Source organism: Bubalus kerabau, chromosome 6 (genome assembly GCF_029407905.1).
Source record: "Bubalus kerabau isolate K-KA32 ecotype Philippines breed swamp buffalo chromosome 6, PCC_UOA_SB_1v2, whole genome shotgun sequence".
In the NCBI taxonomy this organism is placed as follows: domain Eukaryota; kingdom Metazoa; phylum Chordata; class Mammalia; order Artiodactyla; family Bovidae; genus Bubalus; species Bubalus kerabau.
In genome coordinates this window covers 26,164,741-26,185,203 of record NC_073629.1, presented here as the reverse complement: position 1 = coordinate 26,185,203, position 20,463 = coordinate 26,164,741, and the positions used below count along the sequence as shown (strand labels likewise).

The 20,463-nt window shown below is 40.7% G+C and overlaps 1 protein-coding gene across 1 annotated transcript in view; it reads right to left on the bottom strand.

The window, feature by feature from the left end:
- LOC129654860 (sperm-associated antigen 17-like) overlaps window positions 1-20,463 on the bottom strand; it is a 330,465-nt gene that overhangs the window by 7,983 nt on the left and 302,019 nt on the right. The window contains exons 35-39 of the mRNA XM_055584600.1: window positions 19,495-19,594; window positions 18,679-18,781; window positions 16,734-16,865; window positions 6,092-6,228; window positions 259-443 (exon numbers count right to left, since the gene is read on the bottom strand). Of these exons, the coding sequence (XP_055440575.1) occupies window positions 259-443; window positions 6,092-6,228; window positions 16,734-16,865; window positions 18,679-18,781; window positions 19,495-19,594 (657 nt within the window). The remainder of the gene's footprint in view (window positions 1-258; window positions 444-6,091; window positions 6,229-16,733; window positions 16,866-18,678; window positions 18,782-19,494; window positions 19,595-20,463) is intronic.

The following is a 20,463-nucleotide window of genomic DNA, read 5'->3' as shown; positions in this document are numbered from 1 at the left end:
AAAGGGTTACAAAGAGTTGGACATGACTGAGCAGCACATAAAGAAATACCTACTATATAATTGAGGCTTGGTAAATACTGATTTGTTGAAGAATGAATGAATGGATGAATTAGCAAATGACTGAATGAATGTTAAGATTCAAGAGTTCAGGTGTAATTACATTTCAGTCTAATAAACATTCACTGATATAGGCTACCAAAGAAGAGTCATAGAGCAAGGGAAGGTGATCTGAGCACACACTTGGAGCCCTGGCCTCACCTGCAGAAGTCTACTCCAACATTCTTGAGCTTTACAGTGGTAGCATAGGTGTGTCCTTCTTCGAGCACTCCAAATTTCACCACGGGTGGGAGAAGATGGAATCCAAAGGGAGACGAATTTATATTATTAATGGCAGCAGATGCCACAGAGGATGTTCTCACTCTTCCTCCAACAGAATCTTGCGCCTTCATCGAAAAAGAAAAAAAGCAATAAAACATAATAAAATGGTTCTATTTTGCATTCCCAAGATGATGAAGACATAAGTGACTCATGTTTGATCCCTGGGTTGGGAAGATCCCTTGGAGGAGGAAATGGCAACCCACTCCAGTATTCTCGCTTGCAAAATCTCATGGTCAGACGAGCCTGGTGGGCTATATATATATATATGGTTGCAAAGAGTTGGACACGACTGAATCAACCTAGCATGCAAGATAATAAAAAGGCTCAGGCCCTACACACATACCCCCTCCCCACCCCATGCCCCAGGCCATGCAGTAAACCAGGCAGCAAGCCTCCCCTGCCCTACAACCAGCCTTAAGTCACCACACAAGGCATGGCCTTGCAGACAACTGAGTCAGGGCCCGTTTTGCCTCCAGCATACCCAAGGCAGTAGGCCCTACCACAACAGAAAGGCTCACGCAGCCCACACAAGGACACCCCTCAACTACACAGCTCTGGTGACCAGAGGGAAAAAGGATGCTGAGCCCATGGGACATCTCCTACATGAGCTGCTTCTACAAGATCAGACAATGTAACCAACCTACTTCACACATGGAAATGAACAAAGAGAACTGGGCAAAATGAGGAGACACAGGAATATGTTCCAAACAAAGGAACAACACATAATCTCAGAAAAAGAACTAGACAAAGTAGAGGTAATCAATCCAGCCAATAGAGAGTTCAAGATAAAGATCATAAAGATGCTCACTGGACTCAGGAGAAGAATGAATGAATCCAGTGGAAATTTCAACAAAGAGTTGTAAAAAATGATAACCGGGGGTGAAAAATATAATAACTGAAATAAAAATTGCACTAGAAAGAAAACAGTAGATTGGATGATACAGAGGAATGGATCAGCAACCTGGAACACAGTAGTAAAAATCACCTAAGCTGAACAGAAAAAAAGCAAAAATAAATAAATAAAGATAGTTCAAGAGACTTCTGGGACAATATCAAGCATACTAACATTTGCAAATAGGGGACCTAGATGGAGAAGAGAAAAGGGGGCAGAGAACTTACTTGAAGAAATAATAACTGAAAATGTCACTAACCTGGGAGAAGAAACCAGACATTCAGGCCCAGGAAGCACAGAGTGTCCCAAATAGGATTAACCATAAAAGGCCCATTCCACAACAAATTAATTAAAATGCCAAAAATTAAAGATAAAGAGAGAATCTTAAAGAAGGAAGAGAACAGCAACTAATTATGTGCAAGAGAACTACCATAGGACCATCAGCTGACTTTTCAACAGAAACTGTACGGACCAGAAAGGAGTGGCATAATACATTCAAAGTGATGAAAGGGAAAAATCTACAACCAAGAACACTCTACTTGGTAGGGCTATCATTCATATTTGAAAGAGAGATAAAGAGTTTTGCAGACAAGCAAAAGCTGAGAGTTCAGTGCCACTAAACTGGCTTTACACGAATGTTAAAGGGACTTCTCTAAGAGAAAAGGCCACAACTATAATTACCAAAATTATGCAAGGAAAAATCTCACTGATAAAGACAGATACACAGTAAAGGTAGTAGATCAACCACTTATAAAGCCAGCAGGATAGAAGGTTAAAGGATAAAAGCAGTAAAATTATATATATCCACAATGAGGAGTTAAGGGGTACAGAAAACAAAAAGATGTAACACAGCTGACACCAAAACATAAAATGTGTGTGTGTAAGGGAGAGCTGAAGAGTTGTTAGAATGCGTTCAAACCCAGGAGATTATTAACTTAAAATAATCATGTGTGTGTGTGTGTATATATGTATGTGTGTATATATATATATATAGTTATATGTTATAATGTATGAACCTCATGGTAACCACAAACCTATAAAATATACTCACACAGAAAAGAGAAAGGAATCCAAACATAGCACTAAAAACAGTAATCAAAGGGAAGAGTCTAAGAGAAGAATGAACAAAAAAAAGGAACTACAAACACATGAAAAAAATGTCTGTAAGTACATACCTATCAATAATTACTTCAATGTAAATGTACTAAAGGTTCCAATCAAATGACAGAAAGTGGTTTAATGGACAGAAATCAGGACCCATATAAATGCTGCCAACAAGAGAGTCACTTCAGATTTAAAGACACAGACTAAAAGTGAAGGGATGGAAAAAGGTATTCCATGCAAATAGAAACAAAAAGAAAGCCAGGGTAGCAATACTTACATCAGGAAAAGTAGATATTAAAACAAAGACTGTAACGAGACAAAGAAGGGCATTATATAATGATGAAACCTATAAATAAACACATGCTTTTATGGTTAGTCTATGACAAAGGCAAGAATTACAATGGGAAGAGATAGCCTTTTTAATAAATGGTGTTGGGAAAACTGGTCAGCTCCATGCAAGATAAGCAAAGTGGACTACTTTCTCACATCGTATCCAAAAATAATACTTAAAATGTATTAAATACTTAAATATAAGACCTGAAACTATAACACTCCTAGAATACAACATAAACAATATGCTCTTTGGTATCAATCTTGGTAACTTTTTTTTTGTATCGCTTCTTCATGTAAGAGAAACAAAAATAAACAAATGAGACTACAACAAACTAAGCTTTTTGCATATAGTGAAGGAAACCATCAACAAATTATACATTGCAGTGCTGAATGGGAAAGGATACATGTGAACAATATATCAGATAAAGGGTTTATATCCAAAATATTCTTTCCTGGAGAATCCCAGGGACAGAGGAGCCTGGTGGGCTGCCATCTATAGGGTTGCAGAGTCAGACATGACTGAAGCGACTTAGCAGCAGCAGCATCCAAAATATACAAAGCATTCAAACAACTCACATCAAAAAGTTAAGCAACCCAATTAAAAAAGGGACAGAGGACCTGAAAAAAAAATTTTTTTTTCCAAAGAAGACATACATATAGGATAGGTAACAGATACATGAAAAGATGCTCAGCATGACTAATCATTAGGTAAATGCCAATCAAAACCACGAGATGCAACCTCATGCCTATCAGAATGGTTATCATCAAAAAGACAGCAAATAACAAGTGTTGGCAAGGATGTGGAGAAAAGGGAATCCTCATACACTGTTGATGAAATTGTAAATTGGGGCAGCCATTATGAAAAACAGCATAAAGGAAATTTAACAGAAACTACCATATGATCCAGCAACTTTATTTCTGGATATTTACCCAAAGAAAATAAAAGTACTAATTTGAAAACTTATATCCACACTAATGCTCATTGAAGCATTATTTATAATAGCCAAGATATGAAAGTAACATATATTTAAATGTTCACTAATAGACAAATAGAAAAAAAGATGTGATATATATACATATATATGAATATATATATATTCTTATATATAAACACACACAGAATATTCCTCAGCCATAAAAAAAGAAATCTTGTCGTTTTCAACAATATGGATGGATCTAGAGGGAATTATACTAAGTAAAATAATTCAAAGAAAAGGCAATATCGTATGTTGCATATGTAGAGTCTAAAAAACAAAACAATCAAAACAAAATGAAAATAGACTCAGATACTGAACACAAATGGATGGTTGACCAAAAGGAAGGGATTGGGGGGATGGAATAGGTAAAGGGGATTAAGAGATACAAACATCCAGTTATAAAATACATAAGGCACAGGAATGTAATGTAAGGAATATGGTCAATAATACTGTAATAACTTTGTATGGGACAGATGGTTACTAGACTCATGGTGATCATTTTATAATGTATGCAAGTATCAAATCTCTATGTAGTACAAATGAAACTAACATAATCTTGTATGTCAATTATATTTCAGGTAAATAAAGGCTTTGTCACTGGAGGAAAATAACTGCTTGGCTGGGAGAGGAAATGAACATTTATGGTCTATGTAATCTTTATCACAGCACAGTAAGGAAGTATTTTAAGCTTTAAGAATAGGGAAGTTCAAGTTCAGAGAACTGGAAGAGAGGTAACTTGCTCAAGTGGTAAGTGGCAGACTAAAGTTTCAGACTCAAGTTTACCTGCTTCCAAAGTTGGTGCTCTTCCCTCTGTGCCTGTTGTTATCATACTTTAACTTCCATCAGAACCAACGGGAGGACTGGTTAAGACACCAATTGCTGACTCTACTCCCAGAGCTTCTCCATTAGTAAGTCTGGGATGGGGTCGGGTAGAGCAGCAGTCCCCAAACTTTCTGGCACCACAGAACAGTGTCATGGAAGACAATTTTTCCACAGATGGGTCAGGGGTAGATAGGGATGGTTTCTGGATGATTCAAGTGCATTATATTTATGTGCACTATATTTCCATTATTATTACATCAGTTCCACCTCAGATCATCAGGCATTGGATCCTGGAGGTTGGGGACCTCTGTAGAGAATTCTCAAGTAGAGAATAGGTAGGTGCAGAAGGGAAGGGCCTACAAAGATAAGGGAAACCTACTCTGCAGAGGAGCACTGTCTACTGAGAACAAATTGCTGACTCCACCCCCAAGTTTCTCCACTAGTACATCTAGTGGAGATGGAGCCCATGAATTTGCATTTATAACAAGTTCTCAGGTGTTGCCAATGCTGACAGTCAAACAATCATGCTTTGCGAACCATTGCCCTATGCAGTTATTTCCCAAGTCAGCAGCATTGACCTCACTGGGGGCCTGTTACAACTGCAGAATCTCAGGCTTCACAGCAGACCCAGTGAGACAGAATCTATATTTTAACAAGGTTCCTAAATAACTCACATGTACATTAAAGTTTGAGAAGCACTCCTACCACATGCCAATTATACATATCGCAGTACATTCTCTGACTGCAATGAACACAGTGTGCCATGAAATTTCTAAAGGATGACTAACAAAACTTGGTTGGTGGGCTCTAGGAAAGCTTTCCAACATAGCTGAGATGGATCTTAGAGGCGCTGAGGAAGGAGTTTGGTACTTTGAAAGAACTAATAGAAGGCCACAATGGGGGAAGTATAATGAGTCTGGAAAAGCGTGAGGGTAAAGAAGCAAATGGAGCCATGCCTTGCAGTCACACTAAGTCATCTGGATTTTATCCTAAGAGTCATGAGAAGGGTGCCCAATGATCTCCTTAGCCAGCAGTGGGCTGGTAAACTGGCTCTTGGAAAAGAACCTTCATCAGTAGCATCTGCTAATTTCTATGGCAGAAAAACTCCAAGCATGGCTGATTGCAAACTGGTTGTGATTTAGTCGCTAAGTCATGTCCAACCTTTCTGAGACCCTATGGACTGTAGCCATCCAGGCTTCTCTGTCCATGGGACTTCCCAGGCAACAATACTGGAGTGGATTGCCATTTCCTTCTCCAGGAGATCTTCCTGACCCAGGAACTGAACCCAAGTCTCTAGCACTGCAGGTGAGTTCTTTACCACTGAGCCACCATGGAAGCTTGCCAACTACAAGCTAGTGATGGCTTAACAGCTGGCTCATATAATTCCTCTCATGAGCCTATATGAGTTGACTCTAGCAAAGTACTGCCTTGGTTTATCCCTGGTGTGACCTGAAGCCCTTCATGTTGAGATGGTTCATATAGCAAATAGCAGTTACATGGTGGCTGGAAATCAGTTACTTCAATCAACCAGGAATACTTAAAACTCTAACTGGCTCTGGCAGATTTATTTCCAAGTCCATTTTACCTTTGCGTGAGGCTGAGACTTGGGCTTGGAACTCAGCAAGTAATGAGGTAGCCTCACTTTCTCTTTTCTTGCTTGTCCTGCCACATCCTGCAGCAATGACTGGGTTGGAATTTTCAGAGGCATACACGATTCTGGTTCTGTTAGAGAAAACACTGAAATTACACCACGTGAAATTGTTTCCAAAGATGCCCAAGGTCATACCAGGGCGCAAAAGAACACAGAACCCACTTGGGACATTTTCTTTTCTTCTTAAAAAGCTTGTATACTCTCTGCGGCACCATGGACTGTAGCCTGCCAGGCTTCTCTGTCCATGGAAATTTCCAGGCAAGAATACTGGAGTGGGTTGCCATTTCCTACTCTAGGGGATCTTCCAGATCCAGGGATCAAACCAGTATCTTCTGCATCTCCTGCATTAGCAGGCAGATTCTTTACCACTAGCACCACCTGGAAAATTCCCTTTCAGGAATAAAGGCTTTTAATAATTCTACTGTTTGATCTACATTTTACAACAAGATTTGACCTAACATTAGTTCTCAGAATAATCCTATGAGATGAGCAGGGCAGATGCTATTAGCATCACGTTTTTTAAATAAATGAGAAAAATCAGATTCTAAGAAATTGAGTGACTTGCCTATAAATCAGCAAGGTACAGTTCAATAAAATGTTGACTCTCAGAGATTTCTTCAAACTAATGAGTATAAAAATCTTAAGAATTTCTTTGTTACAACTAGTAAGTTTATAGTTTGAAAAGGGGGTGGAGTTATCATAGATAAAGTAAGCCAGGAAATTAAATCCCCAGATCACTAAATTTGGTGAAGGAATGAGTCAAAGTAGATAAGCTACATAGCTGCAGTTGTGTGTATTTCTCTAAATATCCAGGAGGTTTACTAAAAATTGCGCTTTAGGTCACCTTTTTAAAACATCCTGTCTTGAATTTAAATCATCAAGAGAGGAAAGGGAAGGAAACCAATATCTGAGTGTCCACTGTCTGCAGGCAAGTACCACCTGTACGTTAACCATGCCTTGTCTGTATGTATGTCTCCTGCACTGCAGGCAGATTCTTTACCATCTGAGCCACCAGGGAAGCCCCAGCATTTCACTAGTTCTCAACAAGTCCTCAAAAACAACGCAGGCCCTTGACCAAGATATTTCCTGAAGCTAACAGGGATGATTTTATCTTATTCGCAGGGTTATGGGTCTGGAAGAATCAGAATTTTTAACCTCTCTGGACATGTCCCTGCCACACGACTACAGCTCGCTCTTTGTAGGAGAGGACAAAACCACACAGGGACGAGTAGGGATGTGACAACATGGAGAATGCCGAGAAAGACAGACAGGCAGATGTGAACACTCTCTTGAAAAGCCTGCGTGAATGTATCCGGTCATCCGTGGGCTAGCACCATGGCTACTTTACTTTGGTTTGAGCATCAGCAAGCACCAACCCATCCCGTGTTTTGTTGTTGTTCAATGAGTTTGAGATTCAGTTCTCAAACTGAAGAGTCCTTACTAAGTCCACAAGAACACACTCCCGATAGTGTGAGGTAATAGAAGATGTTTCTTGGCCTCTGCCCCTGGTTCCTGGCACAGTGTTCCCAAATCTCTTTTAATTTCCTAAATGATAAGAGTACCAGGAGCATCTTTTAATATTTTGTCCTTGATCCTGATTCCTGATACAGAGCTCCTAAATCCCTTGGAATTTCTTGGGTGATAGGAGTTTCTTCTGATCTGAATTAAGTGACTTTTGGTGGGCTCCTGGATAGCTTCAGGATGGGGGCTGGTCATCAGGAAAACCAAGCCATGACAAGAAGCTTGGAAATTTCAGCCCCACTTCTCATCCTCTGGGAAGAAGAGGGCATATGGAGATGGAGTTCATTATGTCCACATGATGAAGTCTCCACAAAAATCCTACAGCATGGAGTTTGGAGAGTTTCCAAGCTGGTGAGCACATGCCAGGTGGGTGGGTGCACCCCAGTCCCACAGGGACAGAAGCTACTGTGCTAAAGCCTTCCAGACCCGGCCCTGAGTACCTCTTCCTACGTCTATTCATCTGTGCCATTTATCATGTCCCTTATTATATAATAATATCTGATTTCTGTGAATTGTTCTAGCAAATTAGGGAAGCATAAGAGCAGGTCATGGGAACCCCACTTTATAGCTGACTGGTTAGAAGCTCAAGTGACAACCTGGACCTGCAATTAGCATGTGAAGTGGGTGATGGGGAGCCTTGTGAGACCGAGTCTTTAGCTTATACAGTCTGTGCTACTCTGGTTAGTTTAAGGACTGAATTGTAGGACACCCAGCTGGTGCTGTAGAATTGCTTGGTGTAATAAAAGTTCACACATATCTGGTCACAGAAGTGCTCTGTATGAGTTGTGAGTTTTTCCTACACAACTACCCAGTGTGTCTCCAATTCATCTGTGCATCTTAATCCCCTGGGCTGACCCTGGAAAAATAGAGATTCTCTAGCCACATGCTAGGTAAGCTGTATTTCAGGCCAGAACAGAATCAGAATCTCCAGTGATGGAGATCATTGATCAGTGTTCTAATATATTTACTCTCTTTTGTCACTATTGCCTACATAGACAATAATCATGATGGCCTGATGCATCTTCTTGTTTGTATTTCTTACCATATGCATATTTCTCTCTTATTGCAATGCATTATATCAGTCTGATGGGGACCAAACAATCGTTCATTCTATTATTATTAATACTAAATGCTGATATGGAGTTTCTCATGAGTTAGGCACTGCTGTAAGAATTTTACATATATTAAATTTAATCCTCACAACACTGTGATGTATATATCATTCTATCCGCTTTATAGAAGAGAAAACAGAAGATATAGAGGGGTTAAAGAGCATGTCACTGGGACTTCGGTCCAGTGGTTAGAATTCCACACTTGAACTGCAGGGGGCATGGGTTCAATCCCTGGCAGAGGAACTAAGATCCTCTAAGCCTTGTAGCTTGGCCAAAAATAAATAAATCAATGATTAAAAAATTAAAGAGTGGATATATGTTATGTAGGGCTTCCCTGGTGGCTCATATGGTAAAGAGTCCACCTACAGTGCAGGAGACATGGGTTCAGTCCCTGGGTTGGGACGATCCCCTGAAGAAGGGAATGGCAACCCACTCCAGTATTCTTGCCTGGGAAATCCCATGGACAGAGGATCCTGGGGGGGCTACAGTCCATGGGGTTGCAAAGAGTCAGATACAACTGAGGGACTAACACTTTAACTTTCATATATACATGTATAATTGATTCACTTTGCTATACACCTGAAACTAACATAACATTATAAATCAACTACACTCCAATAAAAAATTAAAACAGCATGCTCACTGTAACATAGTTATTATAGGAGGAGTGAGGTAGAGCCTTAACATAAGTTATTATATAAGTCATATTAGATACATGTCATTATTTAAGACATTATATAATTATATATAAGTCACTGTCAGTATATAAGTCATAGTTATTATATAAGGAGTTAGGTGAGCCTTAGCTCTGCTTTCTACCAGGTGTGTTTCAGTCGCTCAGTCATATTCAACTTTTTTTATTTTATTTTATTTTATTTTTAAACTTTACATAATTGTATTAGTTTTGCCAAATATCAAAATGAATCCGCCACAGGTATACATGTGTTCCCCATCCTGAACCCTCCTCCCACCTCCCTCCCCATACCATCCCTCTGGGTCGTCCCAGTGCACCAGCCCCAAGCATCCAGTATCGTGCATCGAACCTGGACTGGCATCTCGTTTCATACATGATATTTTACATGTTTCAATGCCATTCTCCCAAATCTTCCCACCCTCTCATATTCAACTCTTTTGTGACCCCATGGACTGGGGCCTGCCAGGCTCCTCTGTCTATGGAATTCTCCAGTCAAGAATACTGGAGTGGGTAGCTCTTCCTTTCTGCAGGGGATCTTTCCAACTCAGGCTTCGAACCCAGTACCACCACCCATAATAGATGAATTCCTATTCACTGAGCCTACCTAGGGCTTTCCTATGGATGGGGATAAAAGAGGGGGTATTTGAGGGGCTTGAAGCAGCAGCTGGTCATCAACTGATACAGAGGAATTTTAGTATTTAAACACCTGGTATGGTCCAACTAGTGGTATCATCTGAAATTATGGCCAGACTTCACACAACTGAAGAACCAATAACGGTTCCCTCCCTGTTTCTACCCTGAAGTCAACCGTAGTATTTACACACAATAATATTTTGTTTTTATTTTTTTACTTCCTCTCAGAGCATGGCTTTATTTACCTCATCTCTGAGCATGGCTTCCCTGTAGGTGGGGCACATTTCTTTGTCCACTGACTCTAAGCTCGGTCTTAGGACTTGCTTTGACCCACAAATGTATGTCTAAGTGGCTGAGCCAGTTCTGAGCAGAGGCTGAGAGGGGCCTCATGGCATCCAGTCACATCAATTCATGGCAAATAGATGGGGAAACAATGGAAACAGTGACAAATTTTATTTTGGGGGGGTTCCCAAATCACTGCAGATGGTGACTGCAGCCATGAAATGAAAAGATGCTTGTTCCTTGGAAGAAAAGCTATGACCAGCCTAGACAGCATATTAAAAAGCAGAGACATTACTTTGTCAACAAAGGTCTGTCTAGTCAAAGCTATGGTTTTTCCAGTAGTCATGTATGGATGTGAGAGTTGGACGATAAAGAAAGCTGAGCTCTGAAGAATTGATGCTTTTGAACTGTGGTGTTGGAGAAGACTCTTGAGGGTCTCTTGGACAGCAAGGAGATCCAACCAGTCCATCCTAAAAGAAATCAGTCCTGAATATTCATTGGAAGGGCTGATGCTGAAGCTGAAACTCCAATACTTTGGCCACCCAATGCAAAGAACTGACTTATTGGGAAAGACCCTGCTGCTGGGAAAGATTGAAGGCAGGAGGAGAAGGGGATGACAGAGGATGAAATGGTTGGATGGCGTCTTTGACTCTATGGACATGAGTTTGAGTAAGCTCTGGGAGTTGGTGATGGACAGAGAAGCCTGGTGTGCTGCAGTTCATGGGGTCGCAGAGAGTTGGACAACTGAGCAACTGAACTGAACTGAACTGACTGAGGGGGCAGGCCACAATCCACCTCTCCTGAGCTCCAACCCTTTGCCCTGAAGGCAGCAGCCACAGAGGGAGGGGCCCCTTCAATGTGGGAGTGGAATACACCCAAGCTCTCCCTGCTGCTGCTGGTGTGCTGGAGAAAAGCTTAACAACTGCCTCCCTGGAGAAAAACTGTCCTGGTTGGTATACTTTGCACATTTGTGGCATTTGCTGATTTCTCACTGTGGTTGACTCAAGCTCTCAATATGGTGTCACTGAACATGGGGCTGGGATGAGAGAGCGCCATCAGATCTCAGGGGCCTGGTGCCAAGCCCAGAACATACCTCCTGCAGTCTGGAGCAGGCCGCACAGTCGGCCCACTGCCCCTGAAACTGGTTTATGTCGCCATAGGATTTTTCACAGTGTTATCACAGTGAATGCTGTCAAATTCATTTTTATTTCATCAAATCTAAATCTCCTCTAGCTGATTCTACCGTATTTTCCAAGCATTTCTTGTACTATTACCAAATAAGAATAATCTACTTACATTTGTTTCCAGTTCATTTCTACTCAAGCTTTGAACACATTCTTTCCTTTCTATTTTTTTTTTCAGTATAAAATACTCTTTTCTGTTCCCTACATCTGGAGGGCAGTATAATAAACTACAGAAAATTCAGAGTCAAAAAACTCATTTTCTGGCCTTGGCAGAGTCCCAGATTTTCAATGTTGCTTGACTTTCTCTAGGTTTCAGTTTCCTCAAGTGAAATGAGGGCTGTCTCAGGTGATTCCATTTTAAATCTTAAAACTGATGCAACTCTATTTATTCTTTAAGATCACCTCTCCCATAAAACTTTCCCCGCTGCTTGTGTTAATCTCTTCCTACTCTGAACTGCTTTAAACTTTATTGTTTATATTAAAATTTAATTTACCACTTATAGTGGAATCACATCATTGTCTCTATTAGTTCAAGTATTTCAGTATGTAGGGGTGCTGGAAAAAAAGCTATGACAAACCTAGACAGCATATTAAAAAGCAGAGACATTACTTTGCCAACAAAGGTCCATATAGTCAAAGTTATGTGTTTTTCAGTAGTCACGTATGGATGTGAGAGTTGAACCATGAAGAACGCTGAGTGCAAAGAATTGATGCTTTTGAACTGTCGTGTTGGAGAAGACTCTTGAGAGTCCCTTGGACTGCAAGGAGATCAAATCACTCAATCCTAAAGGAAATCAACCCTGAATAATCATTGGAAGGACAGATGCTGAAGCTGAAGCTCCAATACTTGGGCCACCTGATGTGAAGAACTGACTCATTTGAAAAGACCCTGATGCTGGGAAAGATTGAAGGCAGGAGGAGAAGGGGACGACAGAGGATGAGATGGTTGGATGACATCACCGACTCAATGGACATGAGTTTGAGCAAGCTCCGGGAGTTGGTGAAGGACAGGGAAGCCTGGCGTGCTGCAGTTCCTAGGGTCTCAAAGAGTCCAACATGACTGAACGACTGAACAACAACAAAAGGGGTGCTGTAGGTGTTTCTCTAGTTTCAAATCTTTTTTTTTTCCTCTTTCAAGCACTCTCATTCTTTTGAAGCTCATGCCTTCAGACTATTTTATTATTAATAAAAGATGTCAACTACTTAACATCTCCAAGTAGCTGTCAATCGCTGACTACCTCAAACATTCCCTTCATTCACTGCAGTTCCAACACCTTAGTCGGTCTTCCCCTTCATCTCTCTTGGTGACATCCCCAGATAACTCTGTCCTCTCTGATTTTCCCATCACCCTGTTTCTTCATCTTTTCCTCTTCTCCATCTCAGAAACTCCCAGGGTCATATCTTTGCCCTTGCTAACACCAATCATTTTATCACTTTCCAAAACTCTGTTTTAAGCTTCCCTCTCTAGATCACCATCTTATTACTCTATCATATCTGCTGAGCAATTATTTGACCTCCTGAGAGCTCCAGTCAATAGACACTGTCACTTTAAACAATAAGTCACGCCTTCTTGCTTTGCTTTCCTGTTTCTCTGGAATGGGTTTTCTGTGCTCTCATTACATCCACTCCTTTGACGTCACACTCATTCACCTTCCCAATACCAAACCACAACCCACCTGCCCATGTACCTGTATTCTTTCTCCTCTCTCCTGCCACTGTGGATGAGGTGACCCTACTCACATCCAAGGTCAACTCTGTCTTTCAATTCAGTTCAGATGCCCTGTCGTGTCTGACTCTATGTGACCCCATGCACTGCAGCACACCAGGCTTCCCTGTCCATCACCAACTCCTGGAGTTTACTCAAACTCATGTCCATTGAGTCAGTAATGCCATCCAACCACCTCATCCTCTGTCGTCCCCTTCTCCTCCCGCCTTCAATCTTTCCCAGCATCAGGGTCTTTTCAAATGAGTCAGTTCTTCACATCAGGTGGCCAAAGTATTGGAGTTTCAGCTTCAGCATCAGTCCTTCTGATGAATATTCAAGACTGATTTCCTTTAGGATGGACTGGTTGGATCTCCTTGCAGTCCAAGGGACTCTCAAGAGTCTTCTCCAACACCACAGTTCAAAAGCATCAATTCTTCCGTGCTTAGCTTTCTTTATAGTTCAACTCTCACATCCATATATGACTGGAAAAACCATAGCTTTGACTCAGGGTCTCCCAAAGGTCATGGTCTCTCACCTTTTTTTTAACACTTTGCTGTCCTGCAATTATGTTCCCTTCTCCTGCATCATAAGTTCTCTCTTGATGCAGAATTATCATCATTTAGCAAATCAACATGTTCTACTAGTATGTCTAATTAAACATTTTTTTTAATTGGCTGTGCTGGGTCTTAGTTGCAGCACACAGGATCTTCATTACCACATACGGGATCTTTAGTTGAGGCAAGAAAACTCTTAGTTGTGGCATATGGGATCTGGCTCCCTGAACAGGGATCATACCTGGGACCGCTGCATTGGGAACATGGAGTCTTAGCCACTGGACCACCAGGGAAGTCCCTACTATGTCTAATTTAAAACAAAACCAAAACAAAACCTCTCACTTAGTAACACAGCTCCCTCCACCTGCAGTCTTTCTTCTTTATTTTTTCAACAAAGCTCTGGGTTACAGCTATCCATTCCTGCTGCTGTTGTTGATTCCTCCTTAGCCATTCTATACATAGCGGCTCCAGTTGGCTTTGGTCTCCAGTGACCACAATTGTATCCAATTCCACTGTTATTTTTTATCTTACTCAACTTTTCAGGGGCATTTAATATATTCAAAACACTCAGTGATTTTCACATTCCCATTTTTCACCTATTTTGCTGGCTTTTTCTTCTTAGTTGCCTTTACTGCCTCCTCCTCTGCCTGATTTTACATTCTAGAGTTTTCCATAGGGCAGTGGTTGTCAACGCATGATCCTGTATCAGTGAATCAACACCACCTGGAAACTTGTTGCAACTACCATTTCTCAGCCTCACAACTGGTCACATTAGTTAACCCAGGAATTCCCTTGATTCTTCTTCTGTTTCAGCCCCACGTCTGATCAACAAGCAAGCCCTGCTGGCTCTACCTCTGATACACACACACACACAAACACACACACAAACATATACATATATACACTGGATATATTTCCAATTAATTTGCTTCTCACCACCTCTGCCTTGAGCCCCTAGTCCAGATCTCTGTCCACACTCACAAATATCCTCTGTTGCTTCCTCCCTGTTTCCATTTTCTCCAGTCCTCCCCTTTCCCTTCTCATGAGCCACTGTCCACACAGTTGCCAGAGGGATCTTTCTAAAACATAAGCTTGTCATGTAATGACCCTGCTGCTCAAAACCTTCTGGTGGGGTTTGACTACAACTCCTCTTAGAATGATAGCTCAGTAAAGAATCCACCTGCAAAGCAGGAGACCCCAGTTTGATTTCTGGGTCAGGAGGACCCAATGAGGAAGGGATAGGCTACCCACTCCAGTATTTGTAGGCTTCCCTTGTGGCTCAGCTGGTAAAGAATCTACCTGCAAACATGGGAGACCTGAGTTCAGTCCCTGGGTTGGGAAAATCCCCTGGAGAAAGGCAAGGCTACCCACTCCAATATTCTGGCCTAGTGAATTTTATGGACTGTATAGTCCATGGGGTTGCAAAGAGTCGGACACAACTGAACCATTTTCACTTTCACCTCTTAGAATAAAACTCAAAACTCCTCACGGGATCTTACTGCAGCCCCCCTCTCTGACCTCATCTTCCTCTGACTGTTCCAATGCCCATTTTCTTCCAGGTCCGTGCCTTCTTTTTATTTCTATTTCTTCTCCTCTAAGGGCCTTCATGTTTGCTGTTCCCGCTTTCTGGAATTTTCCTTTCCCTCAGTCTTTGCATGGCTGCCTCCCTCTTGTCTCTGTTGTCTCAGCTTAAATGTCCCTTCACAGAAGGGCCTTCTAACCCTCTAACTGAGTGGTATCTCTCTCCTCAGATACTCTCCATACATTATACTGTTACATTATGTGACACCACTTAATATTATCTGAACTTTTTGTCTACTTATGGTCTAGGTCTGCTCATAGTATGTTCAGCTGCATATGACGTTGGCTTCTTAATTGCTGTATTCCCATGCCTAGAACAGTGCCTGACATTGAGTAAGTGAAGTGAAGGTCACTCAGTCATGTTTGACTCTTTGCCAGTCCATGGACAGTAGGCTGCCAGTCTTCTCTGTCCATGGAATTCTCCAGGCAAGAATACTGGAGTGGGTTGCCATTCCTGTCTCCAGGGGGCAATGAGTAAGTCACCTCCTAAATGAACAAACCTCACAGGAGACATAAGATTAGAGTCAGGAAAGCAAAAGGACTTGCATAAAGTAAATCTCTTAGTTCTGACTCATAAATGAAGCAAGATGTTGCTTCTGTAAGAGGTAACTAAGACCCATCAACTGATACTCACCTCACTTTCAAAGTGGAACATGCCCACAGGAATCAGGGAGTGCAAATTTATCTGTACAATTTAAATTATCCCTCCTTCCTTCCTTTCCTTTCTCCCTCCCTCTTTTTCTTTTGCAATCATATTTAGTTCAACTGACTTCAGTTAAATCAGTGTAATGTGACTCTACAGGAGCTAGATATTATTCTGTAGTATTCCACACTTGAGTTTCTGCTACCCCAATAAGATGACATGCTATGTAAGACAGATGTTTCTCTTCCAGCACCTGCAGGCCAAAGAAGTATTGAAATCATAGGTAAATCTAAGTCCAACTACCAAGCCACTCATGGCTCAACAAAGCTACTAGGTATCTGACTTTCAGTAAATCACACAAACTTTTAGAACCACGAGGCATAAAATAATAAATGAATCAAAATAAATTGAAGAAATAAAATAACGAATCTCAAAAATTTGTCATTTCTTTCCTTCAATCTGGGACTTGTAGTCATTCTCAAAATATTTTTTGAGATACTCTGATGTGCTAAGAAGCCTTACAAAGTCCTGCAGGTTCACAATCCATGACCCACTAGGATTTTTTTCTGTAACTGCTAACCATGTCCCGAGGGCCATCTCCTGTACTCCAAAAAGACATGATGTTCAGTTTCCAGAAGCAATGAGATAAAGCAATAGGCTGCCATACCTTTGATAGATACTGTTAAATTTTCATTTTGCTTTTGGCTAGCAGGCTCCTTGGTATCCTCAAGATTCGCTGATTTTGAAACACTAAGTATATCTGAGGATTCCTGTTTTGAAACTTTATTTTTCTGGGAATCTGAAATAAAAAACCCAAACAAATAATTTAAAGTGATATTTTGGACAGTGATACAATGACTACTAATGTTTGTATTACAATGAACAAGGTGCTTCCCCCCTCCCCCCACCCTCTTTAAAGAGAGTAAATGGAAGCAAGCCATTAAGAGCCAGGATTTTTCATTATATGACACAATGTTTGGCATTAACAAACAGGACAGTGTCTGTAAGACTCACTCCCAAGGAGCTAGCTGGTTCTCTCTGGGCCTTATGACCAGAGCGTAGTTGTTATCTTGGGTTATGAAACAGAGACCAGGTAATTTAACCTACTTTTACCTGGCAAGAGTAACTGAATTGTCATTTCTTTTTTTAAAAAAAGTTTCCAATCTTAAGTCCATTTATTACTCTGAAAATGTAGCTCTGTATTAAAATGTGCTCTAAAAACTCAGTGCAATATGAAACAAAATTTAAATATATATATTTCAAGGACTGGGGATGAAAATACATTTCAACTTGTGTGTGTGCCAACCCTAGTTAAGTGGTGGCAACTGCCTGAAGGACCATGCTGAAAATATTGTGGCCTTGGCTCCCTTTCAATGGAAAGATAGGCTGGGCTGGTTAGTGTCATCTGCCCAGGGTGCCTTTATCCCTGACTGGGCTCCATCACATCTATGAGTCCTTGTTCCAGCCTTAATCTTTGCTTTGCAAATGCCGTTGTAATTAGGTGTTTTCCTTGGCTGTCCTCATTCCAGGCAGCCGAGCTCATGGTATTGCATTGTACAGCAGAAAATCCCTCTGTCTGGTTATTTTAACAACCCAGTTTATTCAAGAGAAGAACTAAATTTCATTTCATCCCTAAATTCTTCAACATGCATCTCCTGAAATGAAGACATGTCCACTACATGTTTATAACACCATCACCATACCCAAGAAAACTTACAGTAATCCCACACTATCCTTTCATACAGTCCCTAAATCAGACTCAACTAATTGCTCCGAAATATCTTCCATAGCTGTTTCTTTCTCAATCCAGTATCTAAAATGTATATATTACAAGTAGTCTTCATGTCTCTTTTGTCTCTTTTAATATAGAACAATCACCTCATCTTTTAACATTTTTAAAATGACATTGACTTCTTTGAAGAGTTTGTCAGTTGTCTTATAAAATGTCTACATTCTGGATTTCTTGGCTTTTTTCCTTTTGATGAAATTCTGGTTAAAGATTTTTGGCAAGAATTCTACACAGTTCCTGCTGCTGCTAAGTCGCTTCAGTCGTGTCCGACTCTGTGCGACCCCATAGACGGCAGCCACCAGGCTCCCCTGTCCATGGGATTCTCTAGGCAAGAACACTGGAGTGGGTTGCCATTTCCTTCTCCAATGCATGAAAGTAAAAAAGTGAAAGTAGAGTCGCTCTAGGAACTCTGTATTGTGCTATATGAGAAGACACTTAATGCTAGGTGGTCTTGCAATTGGTAGGAGCTTGATCACCTGATTAAGGTTGAAATGCCATCTTTCTCCATTCATTCACCTTATAATTTAGTAGGTAATATGCGAGGTGATACTTTGAGACCACATGAATGCCCCATTCTCCAACAACCTTTCAATACTCCCTTGATTTTTATATTTAGTCAGGTCTTCTCAATACTTTTAGGCAAATTTTAAGCATACAGGATGAAAACTAAATTTTATTTACAGCTTAGCTTCCTCATAACTCAGCCAAATCTGTAATACATAGGTCACAGTGGGTCATATCATTAGCCATTACTGAGACAAAAAGTGGAAGGAAACTGGCTATGTTGTACATGAACAGGAATAAGAGCTACATGAGCACACACCTGGAGGAGGACTGGATGTATCTTGAGCGGCTTCTTTGCTTGCATCCTCATCTTTCTTTGTCAAAGGAGGCAAGTTTTTGGAAAGGGTGTCCAGATAATTAAACTTAAAGGAAAAACCAAAGACTTGTTTTAGACTTAACTCATGGCCAAAAGGCAACTGCTCCAAGCACACTGAGTTGGTGAGCAGTGATTAAAGCATGTTTTTTAGGGCCCTGGGAAAAAGGTTTGTAAACTACAAGTTTTTCAAGAGAGTAACTTAATTCTAGATTTTGTTCCCCATAATTTCCCATACTTTCTTGTCAGACCACCTGTGGTAAATAATAGCATTTGGAATTTTCACAGAAGCACAGGGAGTTTTGAACACATGGCAATACTCCTTTTGCTTTAGAGTTTCAAGATTTCATAGAAGAGGTGAGGCATGTTCTCCTTCCATGGACTTCCCAGAACTCATAATCTCTTAGTGTTGCCTCAGCAGCTGATAAGTGAGGACATTTTAATAGAATAAAATTTTCAAAATGGGATTTATCAGAGGGTAATCATCAATAGGGAGAATTCAATCCCCCCAAAGGGCTTAAAATAGAGGTGGGAGAATGTAATTAATAGCGCTAATGCAAGGCAGGGAGGTGGAGCTATAGTAATACATTGGCAAAGAACTTCCCTCTCATGCTTGTGAAAACATGGACTTGAAGAATATGGGCTAGTCAGTTGGGCTGATGGTTGAACAGGGAAGAAACAACATCACAACAGGTAGGTTACATTAATAGCGTAGGCATTGTATCAATTCTTACGAGGACTCATTCAATTACATTCAATTACCTGAGACTGATAAAGCTTGCTCAGTTCAGATTTGAAGTAGGGTGATACTACTTTGCTCCTAATTTCCTTTAGATAGTTCTGTGTTTTTTCAATTTCCTTCCTGGTAGATATTTCCACAACGATGCAAAAGATGACAAAGAATATTTTACAATGTTATTTGCTTGTGTTTCAGCTCTAAATCCCACAGAAAATGCAGATCCCGAACAGCAAAACTGATAAGAATTAACTCAGGCAATTTTTTCCGTCAAATTGTTTTAGTTCATTTTCTGCTTCTTCTAGAATCGGTCACATTTCCTACATTGGAAATTAGACTTTCATGTACGCTCGGAAATAATGACACCAGCTTGTAGTTTGGTTTTACAGTTGATCTCAGAAGGCTACAAACCACATGGTGACCTTTTTGCCTGTTTTTCCAGTTCTCTGAAGTTTGATAGTTCGATTCTACTGATTTCCAAAATTTCAGTAGCAATGGTAATAAACACGGAAGCTTGGGGAATGAAGGGCTTATGAATAATAAGATTAATGATCACAAAGTAAAATAAAAACAATCACAATAATCCTGCTAGCCATCTTTCCAATATTAGAACCTGTACTGGGGGGAAGGCAATGGTCTAACTAAAAAAGCTAAAAAGTATACTTCCCAGCCTTCCTTAAATATACAGATAGCCAGTAAGATGCAAACTGAAGTCACTGGGTAGGACTTCGGAAAGCTTTCAGAGAGGTCCCAGGCGGAAGGTTTCCCTTTGTCCTGCCTCAACTCTCTTCCTACTTTAGAATATGAATGAAACAGCTGTAGTTGCAGCAGTTATCTTGCAACATGAAGCAAACCTGAGAATGGAAATCATGTGCCAAGAATGATGAAACAGAAAAAAGAAAAGAATCATAGTTCCTGATGGTGGTGTGGCACTGCTTGCCAGGGACTACCCACCTCTGACTTCTTTTCCCTTAGGAAAAATAAACTTCTTTCTT